The 12783-nt window shown below is 38.7% G+C and overlaps 1 protein-coding gene across 2 annotated transcripts in view; it reads right to left on the bottom strand.

Moving 5' to 3' along the window:
* Window positions 1–12783, bottom strand: part of GRIA4 (glutamate ionotropic receptor AMPA type subunit 4) — a gene marked incomplete at both ends in the record, with an annotated part of 220791 nt that overhangs the window by 27809 nt on the left and 180199 nt on the right. For both annotated transcript variants that reach the window (XM_079546832.1, XM_079546831.1), the window contains one exon: window positions 12068–12315. In XM_079546832.1, coding sequence (XP_079402958.1) covers window positions 12068–12315 — 248 coding nt within the window. The remainder of the gene's footprint in view (window positions 1–12067; window positions 12316–12783) is intronic.

The raw sequence follows: 12783 nt of genomic DNA, 5'->3' as shown, positions 1-12783 counted from the left end.
TGAAATTGTCACACAAGGACAAACGAATCCCTTTGGCAACCAGCTATATAAATGCGATCATTGGTACAGATATGCATGCAGCAGAAAATGCAAAGGCACCTGCACTTGTAACCAGGCAGTCTACACACAGTCACAGGTACACAGTCACAGCAACACTTCCAGTGTTTCTATCACAGGCAGCCAGACTATAGAGAGAGGAAAAAAAAAAAAAAACAAAAAAAAAACAAAACAACAACAACAAAAAAACAGGTATGGAAAGGATCTCCACAGTAGACAGAGATATCTAACTAATGCAATTATTGCCCTGAACACATGCCCACATGCCACTCCTTTTCAAAAAAACTGGAGGGAATGAGATCCATTTGTGATGGAGATTTCTGCTGTCGCTTTCTAGAGGGAAGACAGAACAATGTGTGTTCAAAGACTGCTGTTTATAAGCCATTAGTTAATTAGCCATTCCCACTGTTTTGTCTAAAACTGTCTCTTTGATCAAAGACTGAGAAATTTACTGTGGGGTTTCATTCTGAAGCACACACCTCCATGGATTTAAGTTAATAATGACAATATCTGATGTAAGAACAAACTTTACATATTCACAGCACAGTAAACACTATGCAATTCATCTTCACAATCCCTCTAAGGCTGATGGGCAATTTTCATTACCCTCAATTTGCAAAGGTGAAATTGAAGTCATAAGATGAACTGACCTCTTCCAAGTCTCCTGGAAGATGGGAGCAAGATCACAATTAAGCTCATCAATCTGACATGACTTTCAGCCTCATGCTCAGTCAAGCACATTTCATTGCCTCTCAGAAATCTTTGGGCCTTCTCAGGCAAGAATTTATAGAATTTAGCCTTCTGTCCTCACAATGAAGTTACTTACTTCCTAGAACCAGACTACCCTTAAACAACTGTGCCTGATTCCCTCAACTCAGTCTTTAACCATGAAACATTTCTGATTTTTCTGCACGCCCTGATGAAAATGGAGCACAGCCAACCTGAGGGCTCTGACTCGTACAATAAAAAAATCACTTTTTGACCCCAGTGTTAGGGCTTCCACAAAGCTTATCAACCTCTCAGAAATTCTACAAGGCTGCTTAGGAAGTTAGGTGTTCCATGTGTCCTGAGAAAGAAGAGGTACAAAGCAATGCTGCTTGTTTCATTCAGCTCACTTACCCTTACTCTTCTGCTTTTCTAACACGTGACTGGGATTTAGACAAGAACAACCTAACTGACTTGTGATTCACAGAAATTGTCACTGAAGCCTGGTGGCTAGGAGCACCTTCGGTACCAGCAGAGATGACCAGCTACTAAGAGCAACAAACATTCTGCTCCATAAGCTCCTGACACTTTCCAGACAATCCTGGAATTCCAGGAGGCTGAATGTGACAGCTGGAGATGTTCAATCAATTGCCACAAAAGGATCACAGGATAGCACAGACTGGAAGGGACCTTAGAATGTCTCCTGCTGGCCTCCTGTTCACAGCAGGTCATTTCTGAGAGTAGACAGGATGCTCATGGCTTTGCCCAGCCTGAAAATCTTCAAAAATGGACAGTGCTCAGCCTCTCTGGGTAACCTTTGCCATTGTTTGACTATCCTTATCAGGGAAAAATTTCTCCTTACATCCATGCTGAATCTCTCCTGTTTCATTTTATGTCCATTGCTTTTCACCTTCCTGACCTTCCTGCTGCAGAGTCCAAATCCATCTTCTTGGTGACCTCCTCAGAGACACTGGAGACTTTGGTCAGCTCCTCCCCAAAGCTTTCTCTCCCAGGCTGGGCAAGCCAGCTTCCTGAGCCTCTCCTCACATCACGTGCTCCAGCTCCTGACCATCTTAACAACTTTCTGCAGAAATTGCTTCAATTTATTGATGCTTTTCTTGAATTAAGGACTAAGAAAGGATGCAGTACTCAAGATATGGTCTGAATGTTTGCAATTATTTCATTTGATGCCAAAATATCTTCTCTTGTGGCCTACAAATTGGATGAACTAAAAGCACTCTAATTGGAAAGAACCTTGGATAATTGCCCACTATCTAAAAGAGATGCCAAAAGTAGCAGTCTGTTTAATTATCTGTGATAGGAAAAATTCTGAAGTCTTCAAGAAACCCTGATGATTTTCTGTTCTCTTTCAACAGTTTCACAGCCTGAATTCATATTATTTAAACTTTACACAACTAGATCCAATTGTCATGCGTGATTTAAGGGAAAAAAACAAAACCAATAAACTCCTTATCAGCAGGTAAGGTTAGAATATAACTAAGAGATGGTTACATATTGATTGAAGCCTGAGGAGCTGGATCTTAGCACAGAGCATATGAATGTGGGCTGGTCCCAGATGTTACACACAGAAGGTCATAATTTTCTTAGTTAAAACCAGCAAAGAGAGAAGCACCAACCTATATCCTAGCTCTTGCCTTTTTTTTTTTTTTTTTTTTTTTGTATATGTGTGTGTGTGTGTGCATGTGTTGCAGCCAGTAAAAAGTTTTTGTGAAAAGCTTCAAATTCAAAATTTTTGTTTAAAATGTAGAAACATGAAAAAAATTGCAATTGCCAAAGAAATGTAGGCTCCTAACATGAGGGTGATTTAACTTACACACAAGAAGTTCAAATATTCTCTAGGAAATAATTTACAGATTTCCAACCATATCCAGTGAGTTTTTCTATAGACTAGTTTTAAGATCCAAAATTGATCTGAATAACACAGTTGAAAGAACCTAAAATGCTATATAAAGAATTTCCACACAAATGTATGCAAAATTAGTTGCCTGCGTCCGTACCAAGGAAGCCAAACATCTAATTCTAAATATAAAAATCTCTCTTAAGGTGCACACGGTTGAGAATTTTGGCTTTAGTAGATCAAACCATATAAGCAAAAGATTGAAATATATTGAAATATATAATTATGAAGATAACAGAATCACAGAATTGTAGGGGTTGGAAGGGACCTCTAGAGATCATAGAGACAACCACCTGCCAGAGCAGGTTCCCTAAACCAGGTTACACAGGTAGGCATCCAGGTGAGACTTGGAAGTCTCCAGAGAAGGAGACTCCACAACCCCCCTGGGCAGCCTGTTCCAGTGCTCCGTCACCTCACTGTAAAGATGTGAAGCCCTATCCTTAAGGTAACAGATGGGCTGCCAGATATTCGGGCCACTCTCACCTGCAGACTTTGGTCATCCCTGCTGATCATATTGGAAGGTGCAAGGGAGTTGGATCTTCCTGAATAGATGCTATTCCTGGCTCCATGAAAAAAAGAAAAGAAGGAAGGAAGGAAGGAAGGAAGGAAGAAAGGAAGGAAGGAAGGAAGGAAGGAAGGAAGGAAGGAAGGAAGGAAGGAAGGAAGGAAGGAAGGAAGGAAGGAAGGAAGGAAGGAAGGAAGGAAGGAAGGAAGGAAGGAAGGAAGGAAGGAAGGAAGGAAGGAAGGAAGGAAGGAAGGAAGGAAGGAAGGAAGGAAGGAAGGAAGGAAGGAAGGAAGGAAGGAAGGAAAAACCAAAACCCTTTCTCCTCTGGGTCCTGGAGACAGATTATTCTTTTCTCATGTCTTTTCAGAGTGGAAAGAAATAACTCAAGTGTAACAGTAAAATAGGTCTCTGCATCAGGTCAGGCTAGGACCTATAACTCCACTTTCATCCAGTCGACCTTTGGCTTTAAAGAAGTGGAAGGAAAATTGTACTAAAACATGGACTATAGAAAACTGACAGTCCTGCTGAAAGCTGTTAAAAGGGAGTCTCGCTCAACAAAAGAGCAGAGAGAATTGTTCAGCATCATATGATGTGCTAAAAAGTATAGTTAAACAGAAGCTAAAACCTTTTTCAGCTTTAAGTACTTTGTGACTTAAATGGAAAAGATAGCATAAGAACTGAAGCAGAAGATGGGAGTAAGTCTTCTAGCTATAAAAATTCTGACATGCACAAAGGATATCTGAAGGCAACTAACTGAATAAAAGAGCAGAAATTTTGGCTCTACTTCCTACCACATGCAAGGTAGACCAATTCCGAGAAATGACTGCCAATCGACCACAAGTATTTGTTCTATTAAATCTTTTTAACTTACGTTGGTTTGTGAGATATATGTATGTCCATTTTCATCTGGAACCTGAGCACCTTGAGAATATCTTGTTGATGTGGAGAAATGGATACTAGAGCTGATTTTTTTTCTTTATGCCTTATTGGGGAGAATTTTCCACTTTGCCTTCTGGGATGTTCAACTCATCCATTACTCAGTGTGCTGAGTGATGAAAATACTCAGGTCACTTAAATCATATCAGAAAGAAAAGAAACTGTTTTTCCTACTTCTGATTTTGGATTTCTTGCAAGAGCCAAGGCTGCATAGAAAAAACTAGATGGCCATTTTTCTTTGTCTCTTGGAAGTCCATCTGGTACTTACCATCAAATGGAAGTGGTAAGTTTTGCAACTGCCACAAAGATTAATTGCATGCTGTTGTGAAGGTGCTATTTGTTTCCCAAATGTCACTTCCACAGAGAGGTATTGTTACAGGCTCCTGAGATGCTTTTCAGTGCCCTGCTCCCTTGCTTTAGTCTACCTACAATTTACCTGGACAATTACTATCTTAGTGGGATAGATCTTTTACTTGGTGGGAATTGTACCATCAACTTCAAAGGGTGGCTGGATTGTGCCTTTAATGAAGGCACACTCTGAAGCCTGTCCGTTTCCTGGAAATTGACACCTAAACAGCCAAAGAGTTGTAATAAAAAGAAAAAGGAGAAATAATAACAAGCTGCATTGTTAAAATATAAAGAGCTGTATCTTGCTCTCTGCTGAGCTGCTTTGCAAGAAACTGGGGAAATAGCAGGGAAAAGGACAGGAGAAATTTACTTCTGAAGTGCTAAGAAGCAGAGTTTTTCCTCCAAGTATCTGTAGATGGGAAACTATGATAACCCTTTTTTGTATCCCACTGGCATACTCTGGGGATTCATGCTTATCAAGCGTAGGCAAACTTCCAGAAAGTCAGTAAGACATGTACAGCCATGATATCCATCTTTTTGAGAGATTCTGGTTCTTCACTGATAGTTTTAGGGAAATTCATTGATTATGCTTTATTTATATGCATCCCATTTTCACCTGACATGGAAGCAAACGACCTGACAGACTTCATTTGGTCAGATTTGGTAGCTCCTATTTTGTTTGCATTCAAATAATTCTGGAGCAGACAAACAAAAGAACAAAAGAAGGAACATGATTTTTTTTTTCTTTTTTGTGCCTTCATTTCTTCTACAGATGTTGATGGTTCCATCGATGCTTCTATAAGAGCACAGAAATTTCACCTTCAGCAATCACCAAATATCAGAAAGACAAAGCTCCTGTCTAAATATTTTGTAAAAAAAAAAAAGAGGATTTATTAAAAAATATACCTCATTGTGCTGCTAAGCCAATGTTGAAATGAAAAGGCACAATGGTAATTTAACCTCACTGAGATCCGCTGCAAATTTAAAAATATCTGCTGCTATTGCAACGTTTAGATAAAGATTACCTTGTAGGCAGAAGTTTCATTGCCGTTTCCACAGCGTGTATCACTGCACTCCTCACCGCAATATCTCCACTTCATCCTTTCAGACCTGCTCAAAAACCTCATTTCACAACTGGTCTCACTAAGATCCCAGGGATCTTCCCTGGGAGTAAGGAACAGATCGACAGGAGCACAGGTACCGCCATGCAGCTCTGTACCTCCTCAGATTTTGGAAATGACTGATCTTCACAGAGAAGAGATACAAAAAAGGATATTTTTTTTTTAAATTTTTTTAAAAAATGTGTTTCTCTTACTCTACCAGAATGCCAAGTCTTGCCCATAAGCAGCATCACATGGTAGAAATCATTTCAGAAGAGCGCCGTAGGAGCTAGAAACTGGTGTTGTTTATGGTTGCTGTAAACATATAGAGACAATTGGTGAATAATGGATGATAAAAATGCGGCAGTGGTGTGAAATCACTGAGTTTGACTTCTATTCTTTTAAAGCAAGGGGGGAAGCTGAGAAAACAGGAATCCCAGCATAGTTCCAGGCACTGTGTTGGTATTTTCAAGAGCAGAATTTTAGTCAAGAGTTTTTCATACTGAGTTGTTATAAGGTCATTTGTTTCCGTGATGCAAAATGATTTGAAAACTGGAATGTGATCTGTAACATCTTATGCATAATGTAAACATTATCCCATTTTGACTGATGGTGTAGATCATACTCTACGACTTCACATAATATTCCTCCCTTTACTTTAGGCATAACAAGGCACGAATTAACACCCCATTACCCATGCAGTGTCAGAGCTTATAGCATGGATATTTCTCAGACAGGTCAAATCCTTCAGAATGCATTGGCTTTTCTGTCAACTAAAAATAACATTTACTAGGTAAAAAGGCAGAGTGGGCCACTCTTTAGAAAGGAATGTAAAAATCAAAAGCAAATCAGTCAACAGAAAGTCTGGCAATGAATGTCAGCAAGTTGTTCCTTCAGCTGAGCCTCAGAGGCATATTTAGTTTCTGCTACCTGGATTATTTCTGATAATTTCTGTCTGGAAATAGAATATCTCTCTTAAAAGGAAAAAAAAAAAAGATCTTGAGAGCAGAGATAGCAGAGATCAGAGTCCTAGGTTCCACTGTTCCACAGTAATGCCTCAAGTGTTAACTTTCTAATTTTTAATCTTCTCCATATGAAAAGAGCCCAATAAAAAAAAAAAAGAAAAAAGGGAAACATTTATAAATACACCGAGTGTTTGGATAAAGAGCTCCACTGCAGGATGAACAAGCAAATACATTTAACTAAAATCTTTTACTTGGAGAGTTTTGTTCTTGTAAATTTTACAAGTGGAAAGTTAGGAAATCGAAACAATCCTGACTTAAGCCACAAAATTGCAGTGAAAAGTGTTTACAGAATTTATTCCCTAGAGAAAACACCTCATTAGTGTCTATGGTGCTGCACTCATGGCACTTTCTGTGTCCTGACAAAAATAAAAAAACAAAAAATACATCAATATACCTTTGAATTACTTCAAAGAGTAATCTACCTGTCCCCACGGAACCTATTTCTGCACTGACACCAAGCTGCCAACTAGATGGACAGCTAGACAACAGTTCGGAGATTTGCCTCAAGAAAACTTGGACTTTAGTTATAAAGTCACTAATATCAAGACAGTAGGTTGCAAAGCTCCCCACACACAGACCTCCATTCATAATGGATATTTATCTTATTTACATAAACTCACAAGGTACCTCAAGAAAAAAGATCCTTCCATCACAGAAACCCCACAGCAGATAAAACTCTTTCAGATTCTGCATTCAAATGAGTGAATGCTTAAGATGTTGGCAGGGCACCCTGGGGATGCCTTTTCACCCATTCTCCAGAAGATTTCTTCCTTGTGAGGACTAGAGACTAAAATTCATGGCTTTGCTCCCATTGCATTTCTTCATGTCACACCAGCAATCAGAAAATTACATCCACATGCTTCACTAATGCCTTTCCCATGTTTTCCACCACATGTTATAAGAAACACATGAGGAAGGGGTGAAGAACTAACCACTAGCATTTCAGCCACATGACCCTGTTCTCCTTTCTCACCAGAACATAAACACTTCCTTGTAAAGTCAAGTTGAAATTATTATTTGCTATACATGAAGAATATAGACTTGAATAACAAAATATGGAATCCCAGATTTGTATCTATGAACACTCACTGTAAGGTCAATAGCAGGAACTTAATACAGCCCTGGATTTGATCATGTTTGTGAACAGCCACCATCAATTCCTCCAATTTCTAACACATTTATTCCATCTCATCAGCATATTTATTCACACAACAGTTAATTATTTAGGCGGATCTAATTCTACCACTCACACTGAGCAGGTCTCAAAGATCCTCACCAGCACTCATAAAACTGACCACCTTGCACCCATTCACACTTCATGCTGTGGGCTGCAGGCCAGCGCAGCACAATGTCCTTAGTGAAAGCAGTCATGGCAATAACAGTTTTCTAGCTCAACCTGTTATCCTTGCGTCAAAGAGCTTCAAAGTACAAAAAGCAGTACCTTTAAGACAATATTGCCCTTGCTTACTCTTCCTTTACCCTTAAGAACAAAGAACTTCCATTTTCATCACTATTCAAACATGTTTATGATGCCTACATAACCAAAATAGAAGACTATAAGCATGCAAGGTACAGAATTTGCATAGTGAAAGGCCTCCAGATACTCCCCTGTAGAGACACAGATTACTGTGCATGGCAAAGCCAACAAGCCAGGGGTGGTACACAGTGACCAGAAGTCTGGCTACTAGCCCATCTTCTAACAACACCACATTTACAAAGGCAGGTGTGGCTAAGCAGACCAGCAGCTCTCTCTTAACCAACTTTCAATACACAACCATTGAAGAAAAACACTCTTTATGTCACACTGATTACTACACAGTAGTTTTGGACAGATACCTACCGTGGTAGGAAGAGAAAACAGTAGGGATGACTGGGTAGTGCTATGAAAGAAACTTAGTTTTTGTTGTGATGAGTTTTTGCACTCAATCCCACATTCCTTTTCAGATGTGTTAGGCTTTTACCATATTACCTATAAACAAATATCACTGAAAAGGCAGGAAGGAAGGAGACAAACATGATGTGCAGTGTGATACTGCCCACTGGGCATAAAAGAAGCACACATCAGGCATTTCTCATTCTCTTCTACCCAGTGATATATATGCATGAGTCCTACTACACCACCAGCACCGAGAATAAATCAGTTAAATTAGCCAATAACTACTGGTTGAACACTGCAGAAATGAGGCATGGAATCCAATAAAGAAGAGTTTCAAATTAAAATCCACTAACCTGCTCATGCGCAGGGTCATGAGCAACAGAGAGACCGGTCCCTGGTCACTCTGAAGGGTGGATTTCATCTGTATGAGCAAAGGGATGGGTACGAGCACTCTAATGAACACAAGCCCAGTGACGTGATGGCTGGAAATCATTGCAAACGGAAGAAATCTGATTATACTTCCTCCACTTTCTGTCTGTGCTACGTATGTGAAAATATATGGCCCGGTTTTCCATATAATCCTATCAATGTTATGTGAAGTTGTTACCACATTTTTAGTGAAGAAACTCCTGATTTGCAATCATTGTAGATAGGATGAAGATTAAGAACAGAATATCTCAAGTGAAATAGGTGTTCAAAGAGCATAGTAAATAATCTGCCATGAATAATTCATTTTAAAAAACTGATATTTTTCCCTGGTCCTGAACAACCCAAGAATAGAGTTATAGAATTTTTAGAGAATAGAGAATAGAATTTTTAACATTTATATGTTATTTGCAATTATTTCTGAACTACATTAAGTAATTTATGGTAAACACATAATTCCAAAAGGAAGTTATGATAATTAAATAAAACATAAAATTTTCAACTCCCACAGCAAGTTATGTCTTTTGACTAATTTATGTAATGAGCTGAGCTAGTCTGCCCTTCATGAATTTCAAAGTGAGTGTTCAATATTTGCAATTATCTGTGCTGGCAGCGGTTACATAAATCATCTGGCCAGTAGCAGTCCAAACAGTAAACCCAGCACTCTCTATGGCTCCAAACAGCTCAGAAAATACTGAAGTATGCAGTTAAAAAGTACAGTTGAGTCTTTTCTGTTCAAAAGCACACGGCTAGGATGCCTCTCCCCTCTTCACTCTAGTTCTACATGACACATGGATCAGGTGGTAGGCATGTGAGTGTTGCTTGTTCTTTCTTCTTGTCCAGAACATTAAGTTAGTTGCTTAATGTTTTTTAATGGGTAAGCAGCACTCATGTGTTGCTTGAGGTTTGTCACTGGGGCTGGAGAGGGAATGGGGTGCAGCAGGAGAACAAGCAGCTTAGCACATGTGAAAGAAAGGCTCAGGAAAGACATGGACGTTGACAGCCAGTCGAGACAGCTTGAAAGAAGATCTGGTCCGATTTTCAGCCTGGGTAAGATTCTCCCTATCCCTTTTATGAAACATGTTTGAACTTACGAGATGAAAAACTAAATGTTGTTCATATCACCCTAATGATACTTTCTGATACTTAGACCAAATTGTGGCCTCACAGAAACATATGCGAGCTTTGTTTTTATCTGGGATGGAACCAGGATTTCATACTTTATCCTTGTGATCATGGCTTTTCATTTTTGTTCCTATTAACCTGTCTTAATGGGCCCTCTTCCCTTCTGGTCTAACCACTTCATGTTTCATTCCTATTACTCTTAATGTATTTTATCTCGCCAGCCAACCAAACCTGAGATAAACCCAAATTTGACAAAAAATAACTACCACTGGCTGCTAATGCTCAGGATAATAGGCTGTTACTGTTGGTGTTGAATACTCAGCAGAAAATACTGAGGACTACAGAGCACCACAAAGCATGCTCAGGGCAAACAGACCATGGCTAGATGAGCAGCTAAACTGATTTCTAAACAAGTTTGCTCTGACTTTGGGCACTTTATTATCTAAGCTGCAAGAAAAGCACTCAACTGCAGTGCTGCCTAACTCTTCCAGGTACTCTGCAGCACTGAGAGGAGAGGCAATAATATATTAAAAATATAAAATTAAAAATATGTGGCTGTGATCTTTGGAAATATACTCAGATAACAGACTACTCTTTTATTATCTATTACCTTCTGCTTTTACAGCCCCATGAGTTCTGGACATAATTTCTTTACAATTAGTATTTTACTCTTGACATTTTCCCTCTCTCATCTCCTTATGTTCTCTTACCACTCCATTCAGTGGCAAAGAAGTCAGTTTTTAAATGAGAGGTACTGAATGTTAAGGACCAAAAATTAATATTCAATCCTGGCAATAACTGGACTGATATTCCCTTGAATGTATAGCCCTTTTCTTTTGCTGCAGATGGACATGGTGATATTTCCATTCTCATCAGTGTGGCGCAGCTAAGGCTCGAGGTCTGTGGTACTGTGTGCAGGTTAAATCAGTGAGTTAAGAGCTAACCTAGTTAACTGAATAGTGGTGAAGTTGTTTCCTCTGCAGTCATGAATGTAGTCAAATATCCCCAGTTACTTCCTACACAAAATAATGTCTCCATTTGCACCTGCAGCACCTCCCTCATCTCACTAGTGACTATGTTACCAGAAACTGTTTTAACCTCTACTTGTGAGCACATGTGTGAAATTGCTGCAGGGAGTGCTGGTTGCTCCATGGCCCATTCCCTCTCCCAACTCCAATGCACCCTATTGCTGTAAGACATCTCAGGTCGTATTCCCTCCATCTGCTAGCTGCTCTTATGCTTTGAAGAAAATTGGCAAGTCTACCATAAGAAAAAACAACTTCTGTTTGCATTACATGCTAAAGACATCACAATGGTAAATATTGGCAGTTTTAACACAGAGAAGTACTTAGACTTCTTTTTCCTTGAAAATCCAAATGAACAGCAAACAATGGTCTATTTGTGAATCTAAAATTCTCCTGCTTGACTGTGTTTTATACCAAGATAGCAAAAATGCTGGTGACTTTGAAGGCAGTACTGAAATGCATAATGCTGGAAACAAAACCTTTTTTTTTTTTTCTAAATAAGAAGGTGCTTTAAGAGAAGCAATTCAATTAAGTTTCTGTAATGAAAGAACAATTGCCTCTAAGTGATGACAATTGGAAAAAAAAATGTTAGAAGCAGCTTCTTTTTCAGAAATTGTCAGCCAAGATCAATGAACAAAACATAAAATGTAAGCATTATTATTGATGCAGTTACTGATGCAAATAATGTATGCATAATACTCTATAAAGGGTTGAATTTGGTGAAAAAAGCTGAATGAAATAGAATAGCTGATGTTAATTCTATTGAGGCTGACTTCAAGTAGCTAGTGTTCAACCAGTTTGGTTTTTATATGGCCTTGAAAGGTATGCCAACTATAGCTGTTAAATCCATATTGCAACTAGGAACTGTTACCTTTGCTGATCAAACAAAATATGAAATGGAAGAAAAGAAAAACAACATACCATGTTCACACACAAAACAAAAAAATAGCTATATCAGGGACATCAGGGAAGGTGGAATACTATAACAACACATTTTATATTGTTATACTATTCCACCCACCTTAATGGAGAACCCTTCGGTGTGGCTACGCCATAGCCTTTCGAATCCAGATTTCCTCCCACTTTCATGGTGTCACAAGGCTTTCGTTGCTCAATGTATTCATTCATGGTGGACTCCAGCAGGAAGGCAAACTTGCCCTTGGATTTGCGGACACGAGCTACTCCCTCTGCAGTAGTCCTAGTGAACACTGACGGCTCTGCTGATTTCATGTAGGTCCACATCTTTTCATACACTGCTATTTTTGATCTCTGGAGAAAATTAAAAAGAAGTCAGAACAAAAGAATGTTGCGACATTTCACAGTGGTGCTGTTCAAAATAAAATCAATCAATCACAAATTTTCAAATAATGGGTATTGGGAAAATCTGACTGTTAAGGGTTTCCTTTTAATACAATGATAAACAAATAAATAAAAAAAGACATAACAGTGGATATACTATAACATCAGATATCACTTGTAGACCAGTTACAATAAAGTAACTGCATATTTAAGGCCTGAATTTATTTTTAGATAAAAGCAGTTTACACAGTAAATGTTATAAGGAGTATTTTAGGGAATTATGTATGAAATAGATATCCATAAAAAACCTGTATGGAAAAGAGAAAAAAAATAAAAGAATTCCTCCATAAATATTGAGCTGTATCTTGAGTAAATTCTCTGCTTTTACACCCACTTCTAACATCAATGAAACCACAATAGCTTAAGTAATATTTCTGC

The sequence above is a fragment of the Tetrao urogallus genome (assembly GCF_951394365.1).
Source record: "Tetrao urogallus genome assembly, chromosome: 1".
Classification (NCBI taxonomy): Eukaryota; Metazoa; Chordata; class Aves; order Galliformes; family Phasianidae; genus Tetrao; species Tetrao urogallus.
Note: the sequence above shows the minus strand (reverse complement) of the source record. Positions and strands in the feature narration are given on the sequence as shown.